Below are 17,365 nucleotides of genomic sequence, written 5' to 3'. Positions count from 1 at the left end.
GCATTTGAGCATTTTCAAAGAAAATACTGATTTAGCAGTAAAATTGTTTTCCTTGTAAATATCAATTTATTGGTGCTCTCTCAAACCGGGATTGCTCAGGAGCAACCCACAGTAACGTTACTGAGAGGCGAGTACATTGATGTGGCAAGTAAACCTTCATAACTATTTGTATATTCCATACTATTTATTCTTCTAGAAAAGTTAGCATAAAAATGTTTTCTACATTTGAACCATCAGTTCTGAATAATGCAAAAATAGTGTAAGAAAAGGTGGAGGATTACTGAAAGGGTGCCTCTCACCTGAAATCCAATTCTATAAAGTTAATGAGAAATGCATGTTTGTACTCCTGTGTATTGTGTGACTTGTGATAATCTTGGTGCTTTCTTTGGTCTTAGTTTTATTTTGTAACAAGAAGTGAAATTCACCCAGGTGAGAGGGCTCCTACAAAATCCTTTCAACTGTTGTGATGAGACTGTATTGGAGACTAATAGGTATAGGAGTTGTGCTTCAGCAGCTTCCTGTAGCTACCTTAAATAAAACTTATAGAATCATAGAATCATTAAGGTTGGAAAAGACCTCTGAGATCATTGCAATACTGGCTGTGTTTGGGAGGGCTCCTGGGTGTAGCCTGTGGGCTCTGAGCTGGCGAGACAAGAACCAGCTCCAGCCTGGAGGGTACATGAGCCATGTAGCACGAGAGTGGTTCTGGGTTAATTTATGCCCCCGTGTCACAACAGTCCACGATGCGGGGTGGGAAGGAACAAAATGTTCACAGGATGGAGTGACATTGCATGTCTACACTCATGGAAGAACCAGGCATCCAGTTGCATCTCCTGGCTCTCAGTCATTGTTCCTGATGCTTTCAGTTTAAAAGACTGTGCTCTCCTGAGCAAGTCTGATCCTTTGCATGTTCCTTCCTGTCTATATTACAAACGATGAGCTACGTGGAAACTCCAGTAGCTAGAGATGAAGGATGCTAACAGTCCATTTCTTCAGCTGCCTCTCAGCTGTTGGTTGCTGCCCAGCTGAGACTTGGCTGTGACAGTCTGAGCGCTCACCCGCTCTGCTTCACTGCAAGGTTAAACAGGGTTGCCAACCCAAAGGAACCCATCCATGTTGGCATGGGACAGCGAGGAGTGTTCTCTGTCAGGCGTGGTGGGTGTGTCACTTGTCCTTACCAGCGCTTGGCCAATGTCTCCCCAGCGTGGCCTGGTCTGAACCTGCCAAACCCCAGCCAGGTATGCAGACATCCACAGCCGGCGAACCGAGCGCCAGGTGATGGAGCGGAGGGATGGCTCTGCGAATGCAGCAGCACCCCACTGCGCACTGTCACCACAACACAAGAAGTCAGTGCCCAAAAAGACACTCGGATCCTATGTGTAGGATAAGAGGCAAATTACTGGTATTAATAGACACGGAGTAAGGAAACATGAATATACCACAAGCTTCCTCATGCAAATACTGAGACTTCTTGTAAGAGGGGTGTAAATCACACAGGTAATAAGTATGCAATTCAGGAAACTACAGAGCTGCCTTTGGCCTGGTTTTGTTATCTTGTTTCCATCTCTCTTATGTGTACTGGTAAACCCAGCCTCACAGTACACCTGACTGTGGGACTGGAAACCACTTGGGTTTCATGCTTGTTTGCTTAATTTGACCTAGAGGCATTTGCGTGAGGCACTCACTTGGCCAAAAAAAGAATCACTGCATTTTTATGTGTTTCCCTGTATGCATGAGACAAGGGTGTAATGGATAAGACTGGTTGTTTCTCCTGTTCTGGACAGATAGATCTTAATTTTTTGTGAATCTACGTAGATTTAGAGCATGTTTAGAGCACCTAAATAAAGAATCAAATTAAAGGTATGAAGGACACATTGGAATGAATATTGGTTGGTGAATAACTCTTGCTGAGCTTTTTCCTTGAAAGAACAATGACACTATCACATGCACTTTAGTTAGAAGTACAACAGCCACGGTTTAATAAGAACTGGAGCCTGAAACAACAAAATTGCATGAAACAACTTGCAGTCTGCTTTCAAAATGTTGGTGTCTACTGTGGATGATTTACAGGCACTTGCTAAGGCGTGTTTATATCAGAGCTGTACTGAGCTCATTGTAGTGTTAGTAGTTTCTTTGCAGTCCACAATTCTCTGCTTTTGTCTGTAGTATCATTGTTTTTTTCGTAAACTGAGCAATAGTATTTAGAAGGATAGGAAATAGTTTGGTTCTTATTTGGTTTTCAAATATATATTAGAATTAGAAAAAAAAAAATCATACTCTGCTTTTTCACAAGAACAGTATGTATGTTAAGCGTGACTGTAACTTTAAAAAAGATGATTAAAAAACTCATTTCTTTATAAAATAAAAAATATAAAATATAAATTTATAAAATAAAAGTATAAAATGGCAACTATTCAACAAGATTTCTGATGAACTGTTAAAGCATGGGCTTGGCCAGGTCTACAGTAGGAACACCTCATTAAAATAAGAATGTCATGTTACAGGAGAAGTAGGATTAGTCCAGTGATACCAGTGAAGCTGTTTTTTGTCCTTACATAGCAAGCCAGCTTTCTGCGTGAAATAGGCAATACCCGTAAAGCTCAGTTTTTGCTGGTATAGCTGTATCAGTCTTAGGGTGAGTGTACCATCACAGCTCTGTGAGTGAAGTATCCCTCCTCTTTGCACATTTGTTAGATATAGCTGTCTGCAAAAATGCATAATGTGGGTACAAACCTCTTTTGCTGCTATGCTACAGTAGATATTTACGGGATGGGTATTTACTTGCAGGCTGCATATACGTAGAGATATATATATGAAAATATAAATAAGTTATTCAGATGGGTTTGCATTTTATATTCCTTTTATTTACAGACCTATTTCTTAGCCCAAACTGACACTCATGTTGAGGGAAAAAAAACCCTCATAAAGGACAAAAGGAGGGGAAAACTGCAAAAGTTTTTCTTTCTAGATATCTTTAAATTGTTTGTGAGTAACAGCCTGAGAGTTGCATGAGATCTGTGGGGTGATCAAGGAATAAGTGCAGTATTCCTCCTTGTAACTGTTGGCAAGCTGGAATTTTTTACTCGTATTTTTTACCTACTATGTCTGTCATGGCTGCCAGTGTTAATGAGGCAAATGTTAACTAGATATGAACTAGGAAAAGGAGAAAAAACTTTGTCAGATATGTTTAAAGCCAAATCTTTTCCTTTCGGTAAGAAGGGAATTGTTAGAATTTCCTAAAAATATATTTTAGGAAAAAAAATCCTGTTTTTCTTTTCACGATACTTAAATGACAAAGTACTTGTTTGCAGAGGAGCGTTTTGATACTAGAAGAAATCGCCTTTATGGTTTCTCTAGTGTGAATACCTTTATGGCTTTAGCACAGGTTGTCTTGGGAAAGGCTTAAACTTCACTGTGTTTTTATCCCATAATATGAGTATCTTTGAGGCGTTACACGGATATAACTTGTAAATCTTACTTATGCAAATAAGCTGTAGAAAAGGCATCTGCAGTTGCCATAGCTGGGATAACACGTACAAGTTGTAGGAATTCCTGTGCCGCAGGGCATGGGTGGTTAGCTGGAGCTGAGCGTGTATATCTCCATGGCACAATACCTTTTATTAACAGCAGCATTCCTTCAACATTGGTATTGTGTAATTTTAGGTGCATTATGGAAGTGTTATGTCTTTGCAGTACCTCTGACACGTTTACTCTTCTTAAATGCCTTTGGACTGAAAGTCTCTGCACAGCTGCACTGAAGTAGGCATAGCCACGTAAAGGAGATGCATATACTAGATCACACTGGTCTTTTGAGTGAGATTATTTTTTCTTCTTTGCTTTTTGTGAAGCATGTTCAAGTGTCTATAAAGCATAGGAGCTTACTGCTGAGGGGCATAGGAGCAGCCCTGAGACCCCTTACAGCAAAACTTGCCAGTTTTATGTATTAGTTGCCCTGACAAAGCATCCTTGGCTGGGGCTGCACTTTGGGAATCGGGGAGTGGGTATCGATACGTTGTTTGGAAAATGGCCAGATTCAAAGCATAACAAAGAAGTGGCAGCTCAATGAAACTCAAAATATGGTATAAGCTAAATTGTGCGGCTGTATCTGAGGCTGAGATTTCAACCCGGCTTTGTCACTGTGCTTTGCCTGGAGGAGGTGGAGAGGCAGGATGCGTTTTTTTGTTTGCAGATAAGGGGAAGGAGTGAAGGTGATAGCAGTGCTGTGGCTGTTTGGTCGTCATTGCTCCCAAGACAGGAATAGATATGTGTAATGGAAAGAATTGAGGAGAAGAACCAGAAATGACAGTAGCAGATCTTTCCCAACAGCAGTGTCTAAGAAAAAATGGACAAAAAGATGTGACTAAGAATGAGTTGCTATGCCATCCGTGGATGCAGTTTTAAGGACAAAGTCTTGTCTTTTTCTTTTGTCCCACATCTGTTTTATTTTTCACTTTTTTTTTTTTTTCTTATTTTATTTTGGGAATTGTTATGGCTATCTCACTGTCCTGTACAAGTCACCATATATATACAGTTTACATAATACAAGCATTAAGGGAAGGGGAATAAATGTTTTTTCCCTTCCATATGTGACAGGTCTTGGTTCTGCTCTTCCAAGAGAGGACTCTTCCTAAAAGGAGGTTGGAAGGCCAGAGCGTGGGTCTTCTGATGGAGTACAGAACTATTGGGTTCTGAGATTCGGTCACAGTAAAGCCTGAGCAGCTCCTTAAGAGGTGTGTTGGGGCGAGTCCTGGAAGTGAGGTGATAATTAAATAATTTCTATTTTATTTTCCACTTCTCCATCCAAATTATAGTTGCTATAAAATATGAGAATTATTGTAAAGCAAACAAATTGCTGTCAGGGTATTGTAAGGGAACGAATCATTGTAATAGAGTCAAGGTTAAGGCCCTCTTGTGGTATTTTGTGGCTTCTTCCAGAGCTGTTTTGAAAGATTCCTTTTAGATTGTTCCCTGCAAAGTTGGTTGGAGGAGTAACAGCAAGAGAAGTGTGCCATTAAAATAGCTTGCATAAATATGATGGATTTTTGCATATCAAGTAGATATGAAAGATATGAAATCTGAATCTCACAGTTTGCCTCAGGTTCCCTGAGCTCATGTCGAGTGCAAGCTGAGCAGCCATTTGATTTGTGTGCCAGCGTCTTTTATAGATACAGAGAGAAACTTTGAGTAAAACAGTTTGGTGTCTGTTGAGAAATATGCTGATGTGATGAATTAGCTGAGTGGAATAGGTATTTCCACTAACATTGCAATAATTGATGATTTAAAAATATTGCCTTAACCCAGGATATTTGTTTGAAGCATTTCCAGGCCAGAGGTATAAACAACTCTGGTCTGTCATTTCACAACTTCTCCCATCCTGATATAGATGGATTGTATGTTTGTATCAATATGCTGTGGATACATATTGACACATGCATAAAAACATGATACCTATTGTGTTTTTATGATGTGAGAAAGATATATATCTATCTATATATATATATCCAAGTAAAGGTAAAGTATTTCTTTTAACATTGTTTTTAGGGCAAAACTTGAAAAGCCTTCTGTTCACATCAGGTATTGTTCACGATAGTAATTTCATGGATGAAACCACGGGATTGTGGTTAGGTGTTTGATTGTGTCAGTTGCCAAGTGGGATAGAGAGAGAACCTCCTGAGCTATTCATCACTGCTTTCTGCTAGGGCGACTGCCTCCTCAAATCTGCTGTCATAACTGCAGCTGTCCTCACACCCTGATCCACTTTTCTCTGATCTAAATTAGCTTTTAACAGTAGCTTTTTTGTAATTTACATCATTTTGACAGCATTGAATTAAGGCAAAAATAAATACATAGCAGAATATTGTAAACAGCAAAATATTTGTTGGAATTAAACTCCATTTACTGCAGGGTTCTTTTAGAAACCATTGCATGCTGTACTCTATCATTATGTAGAAGAATTCCTGCAAGAAAACTGTAGGTGAGTATTGTGTCTTAAAGATTGCCAGTGGTCCCCAAAACATGGGTTGACATAGGCTGTAATTTTTTTTGCTTGTGCAATTGCTCAGGAGTGTCTATTGAAAATACTGCAGTTGTAGAGAATACTTGTAAGGACCCTGCTGTGGTATGGTGGAAAACTAGTGGACCAAATTGTGAGATTTCTGGTCTGAAAAAAGTTTAATGTGTTCCTATATATTCATAGCTAATGTTATATTGTCGCTAGAGGGCAGTAAATACAAACACTGAATTACATATTTTACCAGAAAGTCTTTTTTTTTGTTTTTTTTTTTTTGTTTTTTTTTTTTTAAAAAGGAGCCTAACTCTTTATTGAACAACTCAGCTCCTGGATTTACTACATATTTCCCCTAAAATAGTTCAGAAGAACGTTGTCATCATAGTCTGTTCAGCAACATAAAATTCTCATATTTGATGCATGAGAATTATATATTTCCAAATAAGAAGATCTGTAAAATTATATAGCTTAGGCTATTCCATCGTGTTTAATGAATGTAATTCTGACAAGCAGGAAGCTGCCAAGAAAGCCTTTTTAAAGCAGTGTAATTATGCTACAGTTGTGATCCTTAAAGCTGAGACTCCTTCAGAAGAGTTAGGGATTTGTTCCAATTACAGCCATCAGTTCTTAGCCACCAGTGGAGTTCATCTTTTGATAGCAGCGTAAAACCCAACTTTGTCTCCACCCCTGCTGCTTACTTGGTGTGTGGCAGCTGATTGCTGCAGCTGGAACAACTTGTATTTGTAAAATTCCTCCTTCTTTTTTTTTTTTTTTTTTTTTTTTTTTTTTAATTAAGTTCTACATTTTATCTCCTTCCAGTCAGGGAGTCTTAGGTGGAACCCAGTGTGCTGGTTTTGGCTGGGGTAGAGTTAATTTTCTTCGTAGTAGCTAGTATGAGGCTATGTTTTGGATTTCTACTGGAAACAGTGTTGATAAGACAGGGATGTTTTAGTTACTGCTGAGCAGTGCTTACACAGAGTCAAGGCCTTTTCTGCTTCTTACACCACCCCACCAGCGAGCAGGCTGGGGGTGCACAAGAAGTTGGGAGGGGACACAGCCGGGACAGCTGACCCCAACTGACCAAAGGGATATTCCATACCATATGATGTCATGCTCAGCATATAAAGCTGGGGGAAGAAGAAGGAAGGGGGTGGACGTTTGGAGTGATAGCATTTGTCTTCCCAAGTAACCGTTACGCGTGACGGAGCCCTGCTTTCCTGGAGATGGCTGAACACCTGCCTGCTGATGGGAAGTAGTGAAGGAATTCCTTGTTTTGTTTTGCTTGTGTATGCGGCTTTTGCTTTCCGTATTAAACTATCTTTATCTCAACCCACGAGTTCTCTCACTTTTACCCTTCCGATTCTCTCCCCCATCCCACCGGGGGCAAGTGAGTGAGCGGCTGTGTGGTGCTTAGTTGCTGGCTGGGGTTAACACAAGACACCCAGAGAAGTTTGGTTAGGCTGGTTGCTTCAGCGTAGTTTCCTTGTCCCTAGCTGTCCTGCTGCTTCCTCCAGACCAGTTCTAGTTTTTGGCTCGGTTGAGTCCATCCACATGCCCTTGCTTGCTGGATGAAACGACCATTCTTTGCTGCTGTGGTCTTCCACTGCTGAGCAGACTTTCCATTTTGTGGGGAGGCTTTCTGCTAGGGTGCATGCCAGCGTAAATGCCAGACAGAGTTGGCTAATGCTGTGAAAACAGTCTTGTGTTTGTGACCAGTAGGAGTTGGATTTGACATGGGTGATTATTATTGTTCTCTGGTGTGTGGAGGTCAGCCTAAAAATGTTTTTTGATATTTTTCAGACAGGCTTCTCATTTGGCTCATGAAATGTGTTCAGGCTGTCTGTTCCTGTTTGTAATGCATACGACCTTGAAAACTAAAATCTGTGATGCATTTAGCTGTCTTCCTCTTTGTTTTACTTTTTGCTGCTTGCTAGACAATATGCACTACATCCAGTATACTTGTACTCAGGATTGATGCTCAGACACCTCTTTGAAGGTTCCTAGTGCAGCTTCATAGTCAATCCAGGGGTTGTAGTTGAGAGTTAAAAAGCACTGTTCTCCTGCCCTCAAAGCTAAGCACCTTTCTGCTGGACCTCCCATATTACTCATTACTGACCTGTGGAAGGAAAGACCAAGGTTGTAAGTCTGCTGTGGGACAATTCAAAAGTACTGCAACTGAATCAACAAAGTGGCCCTTCAGCTTTCTTCCTATCCTTTTCCTCAAGCCTGAAACATTGCCATCTTACTTCCTGTTGACTGAACTGTCAGGAATCTTTGCTTACTAACAGCAGCCAGAAAGGAACACAGATACTTCATTTCAGAGGATCAAGGTTTCTCCTAGGCTGCTGAAGATGTAATTCTCTTCCTTGTCAGTAATGTGTTTCTGTATCAGAAGCCCTATCCTGGATCTTGGGAAAAATAAGGTTTCCTTGAATGTCTTGTATTCCATAGGTCCGGTCTGTGTGTTCTACAGTGGTTTACAGGCTATAGATCCTTCTGGCAAGTTGTGATCATCGGTATGACAGATAAATAAAAGGATGAAAACCTCACTAATATTGGTGAAATCTGCGTGCCTTTGCACGCACTTGGAATGATTAAAAAAAAGAGCAACCTAATAATGAAATTCTTCACATTCTTTTTGAAGGACAATGAAATTTAGGTTAATAGTAATTTTTTTCTGACTATGGCAATGATACAGAGCTTTATAGAGAACCAAGAAATCGTTTATGAGTGCTGACAGCTCCAGGAGTTTGCACAGATTACTGCTTTAATTACAAGAACAACATTTGAGGTAACTCACTGCAATCCTGATTTTATCACAAATGGACAGCTTTTAAATTCTTAAAGTTGCTTTCAAGCAGAGCATGTTTGTAGAAGATGTATAAACAGCCTTCGTGATACAAGTTATTTAGAAGGTAGAATTTCTAGAATGAGCATCTGCAATAGATAGGTTGAGTTGTTGTAGGTTCATGGGGCCAAATGGATTACTGGATCTCCTGTGTCTCTCAGATGGCTAATTTGCACATAATTGTGGAAGTATTGAACTCAGACTTGTGCTTGACTAATGTATGACTTGCATTTAGCTAAAACATACCTTCCAAAAAGACTGCTTTTCTTGATTTAAAGATACCAAGCAGCAGAGAATCTACCACTTTACTGCTGGTGTATGCTAATTTAATAATTCTCGTTGTTAATCCACGTCTTGTTCATCGTTTGAGTTGGTTTCAGCTCAGTTGGTTTGACTCAGTTTCAGCTGCCTTCCATTGTTTCTTGTTGCTTCCTTGGTGCTAGTGAACTGGGTCTGGTATGCTATATTTTCTCTTTGTCATGGTTCTATACAGTAGCCATATTCTCTTTTTAAGTTAAACAGCCTGAGTTTTTTCTTTTATTATAAAACATTTTCTCTATCACCTGAATAATATTTGTAAATTTTTTCCTATGTGCTGTACATGAGAGCGTTTCGGAAAACAGAGACACTAGAGCTGTATGCACTCCATCACCGGAGTTGCCAGAATGGTGTGTTTAGAGTATCTCTCTTTTTATTTAGCATCACAGAAGATGCAGATTTTGGGGGATCACAGTATCGCTACGAGGTGTCCTGTTGCGACTCTATAAACTCTTCAGGGTTTCTGCTTTCTTCAGTGTAGTCCACTGTTTTGTACTCACGGACTGTGTTCCTTATTGCCAGGTTGTCTTTGCAGTTAAATTCCTTGAACTGTAGTTTACATGAATGGTGTCAACATACTAAATGTGAGGCTGCTGTTGGTGACTCCTCATAGTTTACACACACACCACCCCCCACCCCCAGTTTTTCTGTTCTCTGGAAGTTTTCATACTGTTGAAGTTTTCATAGTAGTAACTTAATTCCAGATCACCAATGAAGAAATTGAATACCATAAAATAGTCCCAGGTCTCGCAGAGCCTGACTTAAAACTGTCCCATTAGATGAAGACAGCCTGTTGATGGTTGTTAGAAATGGGTCAATAATCAGGTTCTTAATCCATTTAATGTGTCCTCTCTCAACATTGGGAGTGCTGTCACAGAGTATTAAATCAGTACTAAATCAAATGCCCTATGACTATCCAATAATAATACATGTTCAAAGACATAAAATTATATTGACTGGCATTGATTACATTCCTATGTCTTAGTTCTTTATCAAGCAAATGCCTAGAATTATGTGTATTTCAGCTTTCCCATTATTTTACCCAGGACTGATGTTTTGTGAAGTGGCCTGAAGTTACCCAGCCATCCTGCTTGCAAATTTTAATTGGCACAAAATTAACATTTTTGCAGTCTTTCAAAATTAACTAAAGCTGAACATCACAGCTCCTGGGATCTCTGCCACCTCTTTTTATGAATCCTGTGGAGAAAGTTGTGCAGGCTTGTTGATTAAATAATGGCTAACATTTCCTGTGGGTATTAAGGGACTTCATCATCTTACTGCCTTTCAAGGTCATTGTCTTGATTCTTTCAAAACACACAACAGTGCTCATTAAAAACTTCCTTTTTTCTGAATTATTTTATTACTCACTGTCATTTCAAATTATACCTTTCTCATTTCCGTATTCTTTGCTTGTTTGGAACCATTGTAGAAAAATGTCATTATTCCCTTCTTCCCCCATGGTTTATCTCCATGGATGTATGTGTGTATGAAAACAAGAATTTCCCTTTCATGTTGCTGGACTTCCACTCATCTCTAACTTCTGTTTTTCTTATCTTGAATTACTCTAGGTATTTAGTTGTGTGTGGCAGCTATTTGCTGTGCACTCATCTATCCACCATAACCTCCTCTAAAGCTAATTGTTCACTCATTCCAACCTGGGAATTGAGGATGAAAATCAGCCAAAATGGTTACTGTAAATCAGTGCTGGTGTGAATTTCCCAACTATAAATTTCTAAGGTCATACTTTTACATGTAGCCGAAGTCAGAGGGCATGCTTTCTGAGTCAGTGAAGTCATACTAGTGAATTGTATCACAGCAATTGGTAGTTCTATGAGGTTGAGGCTGTGAGTCTCAGAAGGATCATACAAATTAGTAATAAGCTGTCAGTATCAGGTGTAACTTCCTATTATCAGTATAGTTAATATGCAGCTAAAATAAATTGTTGTAACATATATGTACATTGGAGGAAAATGTTTTTTCATGGTTTTACATCAAAGTTATCTAGCTAATAGCTCTATAAATACTATCCTTCAATAAATTCAATAGACTATAATTCAGTAACTCTTATGGATTTGTCTTTGTCTTATACGTTGGTGGGGAATAAAAAAAACTCAAGGAAGATTTTTTTATACATGCTGAATAACTAGTGTAATTTACATAGCAGCCATTTTAATTGTTCCTTATCTGAAACAAGTTCTGTGCATTTGGAGACAGTTGTTAATAAGATTTAAGGAGGAACCAGCCTTTAAAGTAACAAGTGATTTAAAAACTTGGCTTTCCAATGTCTGTCCGTACTACCTATTGCAGCTGAACTTTCATACCCACATGGTTCACTTCTTAAGTAACCAGAAGTATAATGGTTGTTATTTTACCATTTTCTAAGTCATGATTGAAATTGCCTTCTGAAGGGAGGCAGCATATTTTCAGTTCTCAGTGTTGATGCTGGGTAGGTGGCAGCAGTGCTCTCTTGCAGGTGATCAGAAAACAATGCAACACAGATGTAGACAAACTTTATATTCAGCGTTACAAAGCTCAGGTGGAAGAATCAGGAGAAATATTTTCCAGAAATACTTTTTAGGCTATTTTAATGTCTTGCTGAGTCTCTAATAACCCAGGTCTGTTTTCAAAACTTAATTGTTTTATATTCATCTACCTGTATAGATCCAGGACAGGTATAACTGTGCATATTATACAGAAAATGCATCAGTAATGTGTTCATTCACATGGGTTTTATATTACCTATTTTAAGGAAGACAATATGCTTTCCACATGAAAATACGTAAGTGCTGGATGATCTGTTGGCTGTATCCGGTTGTCACATTGCTATACGTTTCTCTCCTGTAAGGAAGAAATTTGTTAATATCATATTTTGCCCTATTGATTTTTGCAGGTTCAACTCTTTCTCAAGCACTTAGTGTTGCTGACATTGCTGTGTAGCATCACCCAGAGAAGTAGAAACCACTTCAGCCAAAACCTCCCTTATGACCATTGTCGGTCAGCATCTTCCAGTGAATCAGCAGTGTGGGCTTAGGCTGAATGCTGCACCTCATTCAGCTTGTCCTTAGACATTTGCCCATTGTCATATTGGGAAACTCTCCTTTTGATAAAACAAAGACTCAGAAATTTGCCGCAGTAGTGCATATGCCTTGCACAGAAGCGGTGCAAGGTAATGCATTCCTTCTTTTAAGTTTTGGCCTCTGAATGGCATATGGTGGGATATTTTATTTAATGCTCTGAGTCAGCTCACTGACACACTCCACTTTCAATTAATCCCTTTTTTCCCTATGATTTATAGCTGTAATTGATTATATTAATCTGCCAAGGCAGAAAGAGCAAAAATTGAATAAATACAGTGAGAATTTGAGGACTCTTATTATCTCAGTTCTGACTTCTCCATGGAAACTTAACGATTACTGGGAATTGTAAGACACATGACTTGCTTTATCTTAATAATAACGGCTTTTATCTCTTAAAATAAAAAAGCAGTAGAAACTGTCAGACTAGCCCAGTGGTCTAAGTTGATCAGTTTTTTAATCTAGATGGCATAAAAGCCAAAAACATTTTCATTGTTACAGTACATCACAGACTGCTCAAGGAACTGAGAGCTCTATTTCTGTTGTTTTTTCTTCACAAAGACCTCAAAATATACTTCCATTCCATGTGAAAAATTAAAACCGCTAGGCAATCCACATGAGTATACACAATACTAATTTTAACTGCTTGGATGGCACATCCATTGAAGAGAGCTGGTAAATGCTGCTCAAATGAGGAGACCTTAACCCAATTATTTTTGAATGGTGTGTGAATGCTGCAGGCGGGGATGCCATTATTAAATGGCATTTGCCGTAAAAAAAAAAAAGAAATACCCCATGCCCAGGAGAGTCCCCGGCGCTGGCCAATGGGAAATTACCATACATCATGTCACCAGCCCCTCGGATTTATATCTTTTAGGGTGACATACTATTGGCTGCTAGTTAGGCTCTATGGGAGGGATTACTGGCACTGTTTGTGGCTTCCCCTTCAGGTCCTTATTTGGTAGCTGTTCATAGAGCAGGTCTTTCCAGCAGCTGAGCATCTTGACATACATTATTCATTAAGTCCTGGTGTTCAGGAAATATGCATATCCCTAGCTCTTCAGATATTTCTTCAGCTCGTACAATATGTCTCTTCAGCGTTGCCTCTGAATGCTTGGAGTTTTACAAATGGCATTTATACAATCTGAAGACCATGCGGTTGGATTTCATTTCAGTATGCCTCCTGCGCACACAGTTGCTGAGAACCTGAAGATCAGCAAAAAGAACTAGGAGAGAAAAGAAGGAATCTTTCTTCTTGGAAGTCTTTTGCAGTATCAGATAGCAAAGAACTGATTAGCTTAGATTGGTAGTATAGAAAAAAAAGCAAAAATGCCTGAGGCAAACTATTTACTCTCAGTTTCTTGGGGCTACATAAAGGTAGGATTTTGTTTTACCTTTTAAGAACCTTGATTTGCAGTGCATGATTGCATGATCACTGGATAGCATCGATATTTGTGGATGATATGACTATGAGTAATATGAATATAAAGTAAAAAATCAGAAAAGCAAGCCTTTGTTCAGCAATGAGAATGAACTGCACAGTATACAGTCTTTCTTAGAAACTGTGCTGGGACTTTTAAAATAATGTTGCTTCAGTGGATAATCAGACTAAGTCTAAAGCCAAAGAAATTCAGAAGAGTTTTGTGTTCTTTTAAAAAAAGATTGCTACAAAACTGTATTTCTAGACATTAAAAGATTTATAAAAAAACAAACCTCAAAACTGAGATACCATACAATAGGAGAGAACATGAGTAAAGAGGCTGAGGATAATGGGTGAATGCATGACTCACACTGGTTTTAATAGCTGAAGAAATGTGAAATTATCAACAGTATGTTCCAGCAGCATTTTTTGGTAGCCTCTGTGTGTGTGTGTGACAGCTCATTGATTAAAACACTGGAAATTGTCATCTTCTAATATTGATCTACATTATTATGTAGAGCGGCTTTGAACTAGCTTGCAACTGCAATACTGCTAGAAAATGAAATTAAATAAGCTTTTATCTCTTTTACGGAAAAGTTTTGCACCAAAGAATTAAATCAATATGCCTGTCAACATACAGAACTGAAATTCACTTCATACAAAACCATGTCTGGGCTTTGGTTTAGCCCTACTTATGTGTTTGTGCTTAAAAAATATAGTGTTGCCTGGGTAATTGTTATCAAGTGTGTTTAAAAAAAAAAAAAAAAAAAAAGAAACATCATCCTATGCTTGACATGCAATAACTGTTCCAAATCATCCTGTTTTAAAGAAATTTCTTATTTCTCCTGAACTAAATAATGCAAGTGTTGAATTAAATGACTAAAAATAATACAAGCATTATATTCACATATGACTGAATTTCTTACACTTGCTTGTATTAATACCTACTTTTATCATAGATTATTTTTTTTTAAGTAGAAATGTAAAACCCTCATTAGGTCATTGTGACCGATCAGGTCACTGTGACCATTCTCTGCTAATGCAGAATCGTTACTGTATATTCTCAAGGATTTTGATAAGTCATCTGTGAAGAAACTGGATCCCATTATGCTAGCTAGGTGGATTCCTTTCTCATTTACCAAAAATAAAGACTAAATTACTTTCCACTCAGATAAGAGTGAGGTATTTAGTGTAATACTTACTTGGAAGTATTTCCTGCATTTCCAGGCAGCTGCTGTCATGTTCCTACTTGCTAAATTAGAAAAATTCAATCACCAGTCTTTAAAAATTGTTCACTCTTACTGTTTAGCCTTTAAAATTGATAGATTTTTTGCTAATTGAAGTTCAGCAGAGAGCATGGTAGCTGTAATTGATTACACATGGAAAAAAAAAAGTCCTCTGTATAGATAGTGTTCTATACTGTATATAGACAATTATTTTAGTTAAGAGGCTAAATAGTACTTGAACATAATTTTAGCACAGTGCTTTTTGAGTTCACACTATACACATTATAGGAAAAATGTGAAGAGAGGCAAAGAAGATCTGCTTTTTATGACATTCAAAACAAAATTATTTAGGGTATTTATGAAATTCTAAGGAAGAATGAAACATGTTAGTGTCAGAGATCATCATATATATATTTACATCCCTTACTATACATATATTTCTGTAATTTCTGTATGCTTCAGGCTGTACTTTATTATCTTCTGTTAATTATATTTGGGAGAATGGTTGTCATGTGGAGTATTTACCCTTGGCTTTCATTGGTTATCTTTTCTTGAAACAATGAGCACCACAATCACAATGCCAGGCTTAGAGATAGGTACCTCACTATAGCTCATGTATAAAAACCAGTGCGTGACCTTGATATTAATTAAACACATGGGCTTCCAACCCAAATCTTTTGTTATTAAGAATGTTGTTTATGTATTAAGAATGCTGCTAAAATCAAAGATAGTTTTGCATTGATAAGCAATATAAACAGAAGCCTTACATGAATTTGTAAGGCTGGCCTATTTTAAATTCCTTGTCTTGTTTTTGTAGAATACAAGACTTTTCAAATCCAGTAAAAGAATATAGTTTATTCTTTTTTGAGATACAAACATCTTTTTAAAATAACATTTATAGATATTTCAGAAACAAAATATAGTCATGTAAGTTTAATGTTCCAAGTATTGAATGCATGGTCCATGGATGTATTCTATTCATGTAAGCTTTTAGAAATGTTACCTAGAAAAGAGGTAGCCAGAAAGGTTGAAACTGGGATCTGTTGCCACGGGGGTTTGGGAGTCACTGCAGTGAAAGGCTCCAGGTGCTCCTGAGCATTTTGGTTCCAGCTCCCACTGGGCTTGAAGCTTGATTAAAACTCAAACTGAAGGACAGGCAGGATGGGGCCTTCTGGTCCATGGACTACCTTCTAGCCCTAGCTTCACCTTCTGCGCTGGTGCCAAAGGTTTTAGTGGAGGCAGCGTCTTTACAGTCCTTGGGATGCAGCAGGTCACCCATTCAGGAACAGAAAGCCTGGGTGGAAGAGGTCCTACCAGGACACGGCATCTACACCAAGGGTGGTTCTGCATCCTTCCTCTCCCAACACAACTAACTGCAGGCTGCATATTCACTTAAACTTTTTGTTTACTGCGTCAAGAACTTTATGCAAAAAATGTAAAATATTCTAAAGTGTAATCAGTAAACCCCATATATATTAAGCAGGCAGCCCAAACTTTTTCATGGCCATGAATTGACTCTAGCTGGATCTTATCCATGTCTTTGGAGTTGAACTTGTAGTTTTTTTCTAGTATAGATGCAAAGTCTTCCCAAAATTATATCAGTGCTCTGTTTGCCATCTGGGAACATGGTTACTGCAAAAGTTTGTCTAAATTTTTCTATGTACCTTTGCTGACATCAGAAAAGTATCCTATTTTTTCCGCCAAAACCCCATGTATATTTATCCTAGGTTGACAGCAGTAATACGTATGCATATATAAGGCTTCAGCCCAGAAGGACCTAAACTACCAAGCTCAATCCCTCATTTGTAACCTGTTCTTTGGAGGTGACCACTATTTAGGAAACTTGTCTCATCAACATATGCACATTTATTCTCACGTATTAGAGTTCTCCTTCTATCAGACTTCTTAGGTTTTTAGGTAAAAGTGCATATGTACTTTTGTCACTTTGGGAGATTTTTAATGTTATTTGAATATTGTGCTTTTGTTTGTGTTGTGGGTTCCCCCCCATGCTGAGAGTAAAATAAAAACATTAAAATCAATAGAAACAAACGAAATTAAAAAATTCTGCCTAAGGAAATATTTTTAGGATTTTCTTCAGACAATACTGCTCTGTTGCTGTGACATCAGTATTCAGCAGTGGAGAACTGTATAATTGACTTAATGGACATTTTATAGCCTGTACATTTCCAGGGAGAATTTCCTAGACTATAGTCAAGGGCTGTGATACTCCAAAGGAATATATATGTGTCATTTTTCCGATCTAACAATGCCTAGTCTTAACATGGGAGAATCTTTCTTCCTGAGGAGGAATATAATATATGCATAGATCAGCCAAAAACCTCTGCTTCCTCCCCATGCTGAGCTGACAATATCATAATTAAAGTGTATGGTGTAAACGTTTATTAGTAACAAGTTTTGATGTGTTATGATTGATTTTCTTCAACTAGGAATGTATATGGCATTCAGGTTTTT

At 38.3% G+C, this 17,365-nt stretch overlaps 1 protein-coding gene across 6 annotated transcripts in view; it reads left to right on the top strand.

Moving 5' to 3' along the window:
- PDE4D (phosphodiesterase 4D) overlaps window positions 1-17,365 on the top strand; it is a 436,186-nt gene that overhangs the window by 397,296 nt on the left and 21,525 nt on the right. Inside the window, exon 1 of one of the 6 annotated variants that reach the window (XM_076362680.1) lies at window positions 13,276-13,624. The exons of the other annotated variants lie outside the window; for them this stretch is intronic. Within the exon in view, the coding sequence (XP_076218795.1) occupies window positions 13,577-13,624 (48 nt within the window). The 5' untranslated portion in view covers window positions 13,276-13,576. Of the gene's footprint in view, window positions 1-13,275; window positions 13,625-17,365 lie in introns of those variants that run through there. 6 annotated transcript variants of the gene reach the window in all.

The sequence above is a fragment of the Aptenodytes patagonicus genome, chromosome Z (assembly GCF_965638725.1).
Source record: "Aptenodytes patagonicus chromosome Z, bAptPat1.pri.cur, whole genome shotgun sequence".
Lineage (NCBI taxonomy): Eukaryota > Metazoa > Chordata > Aves > Sphenisciformes > Spheniscidae > Aptenodytes > Aptenodytes patagonicus.
Note: the sequence above shows the minus strand (reverse complement) of the source record. Positions and strands in the feature narration are given on the sequence as shown.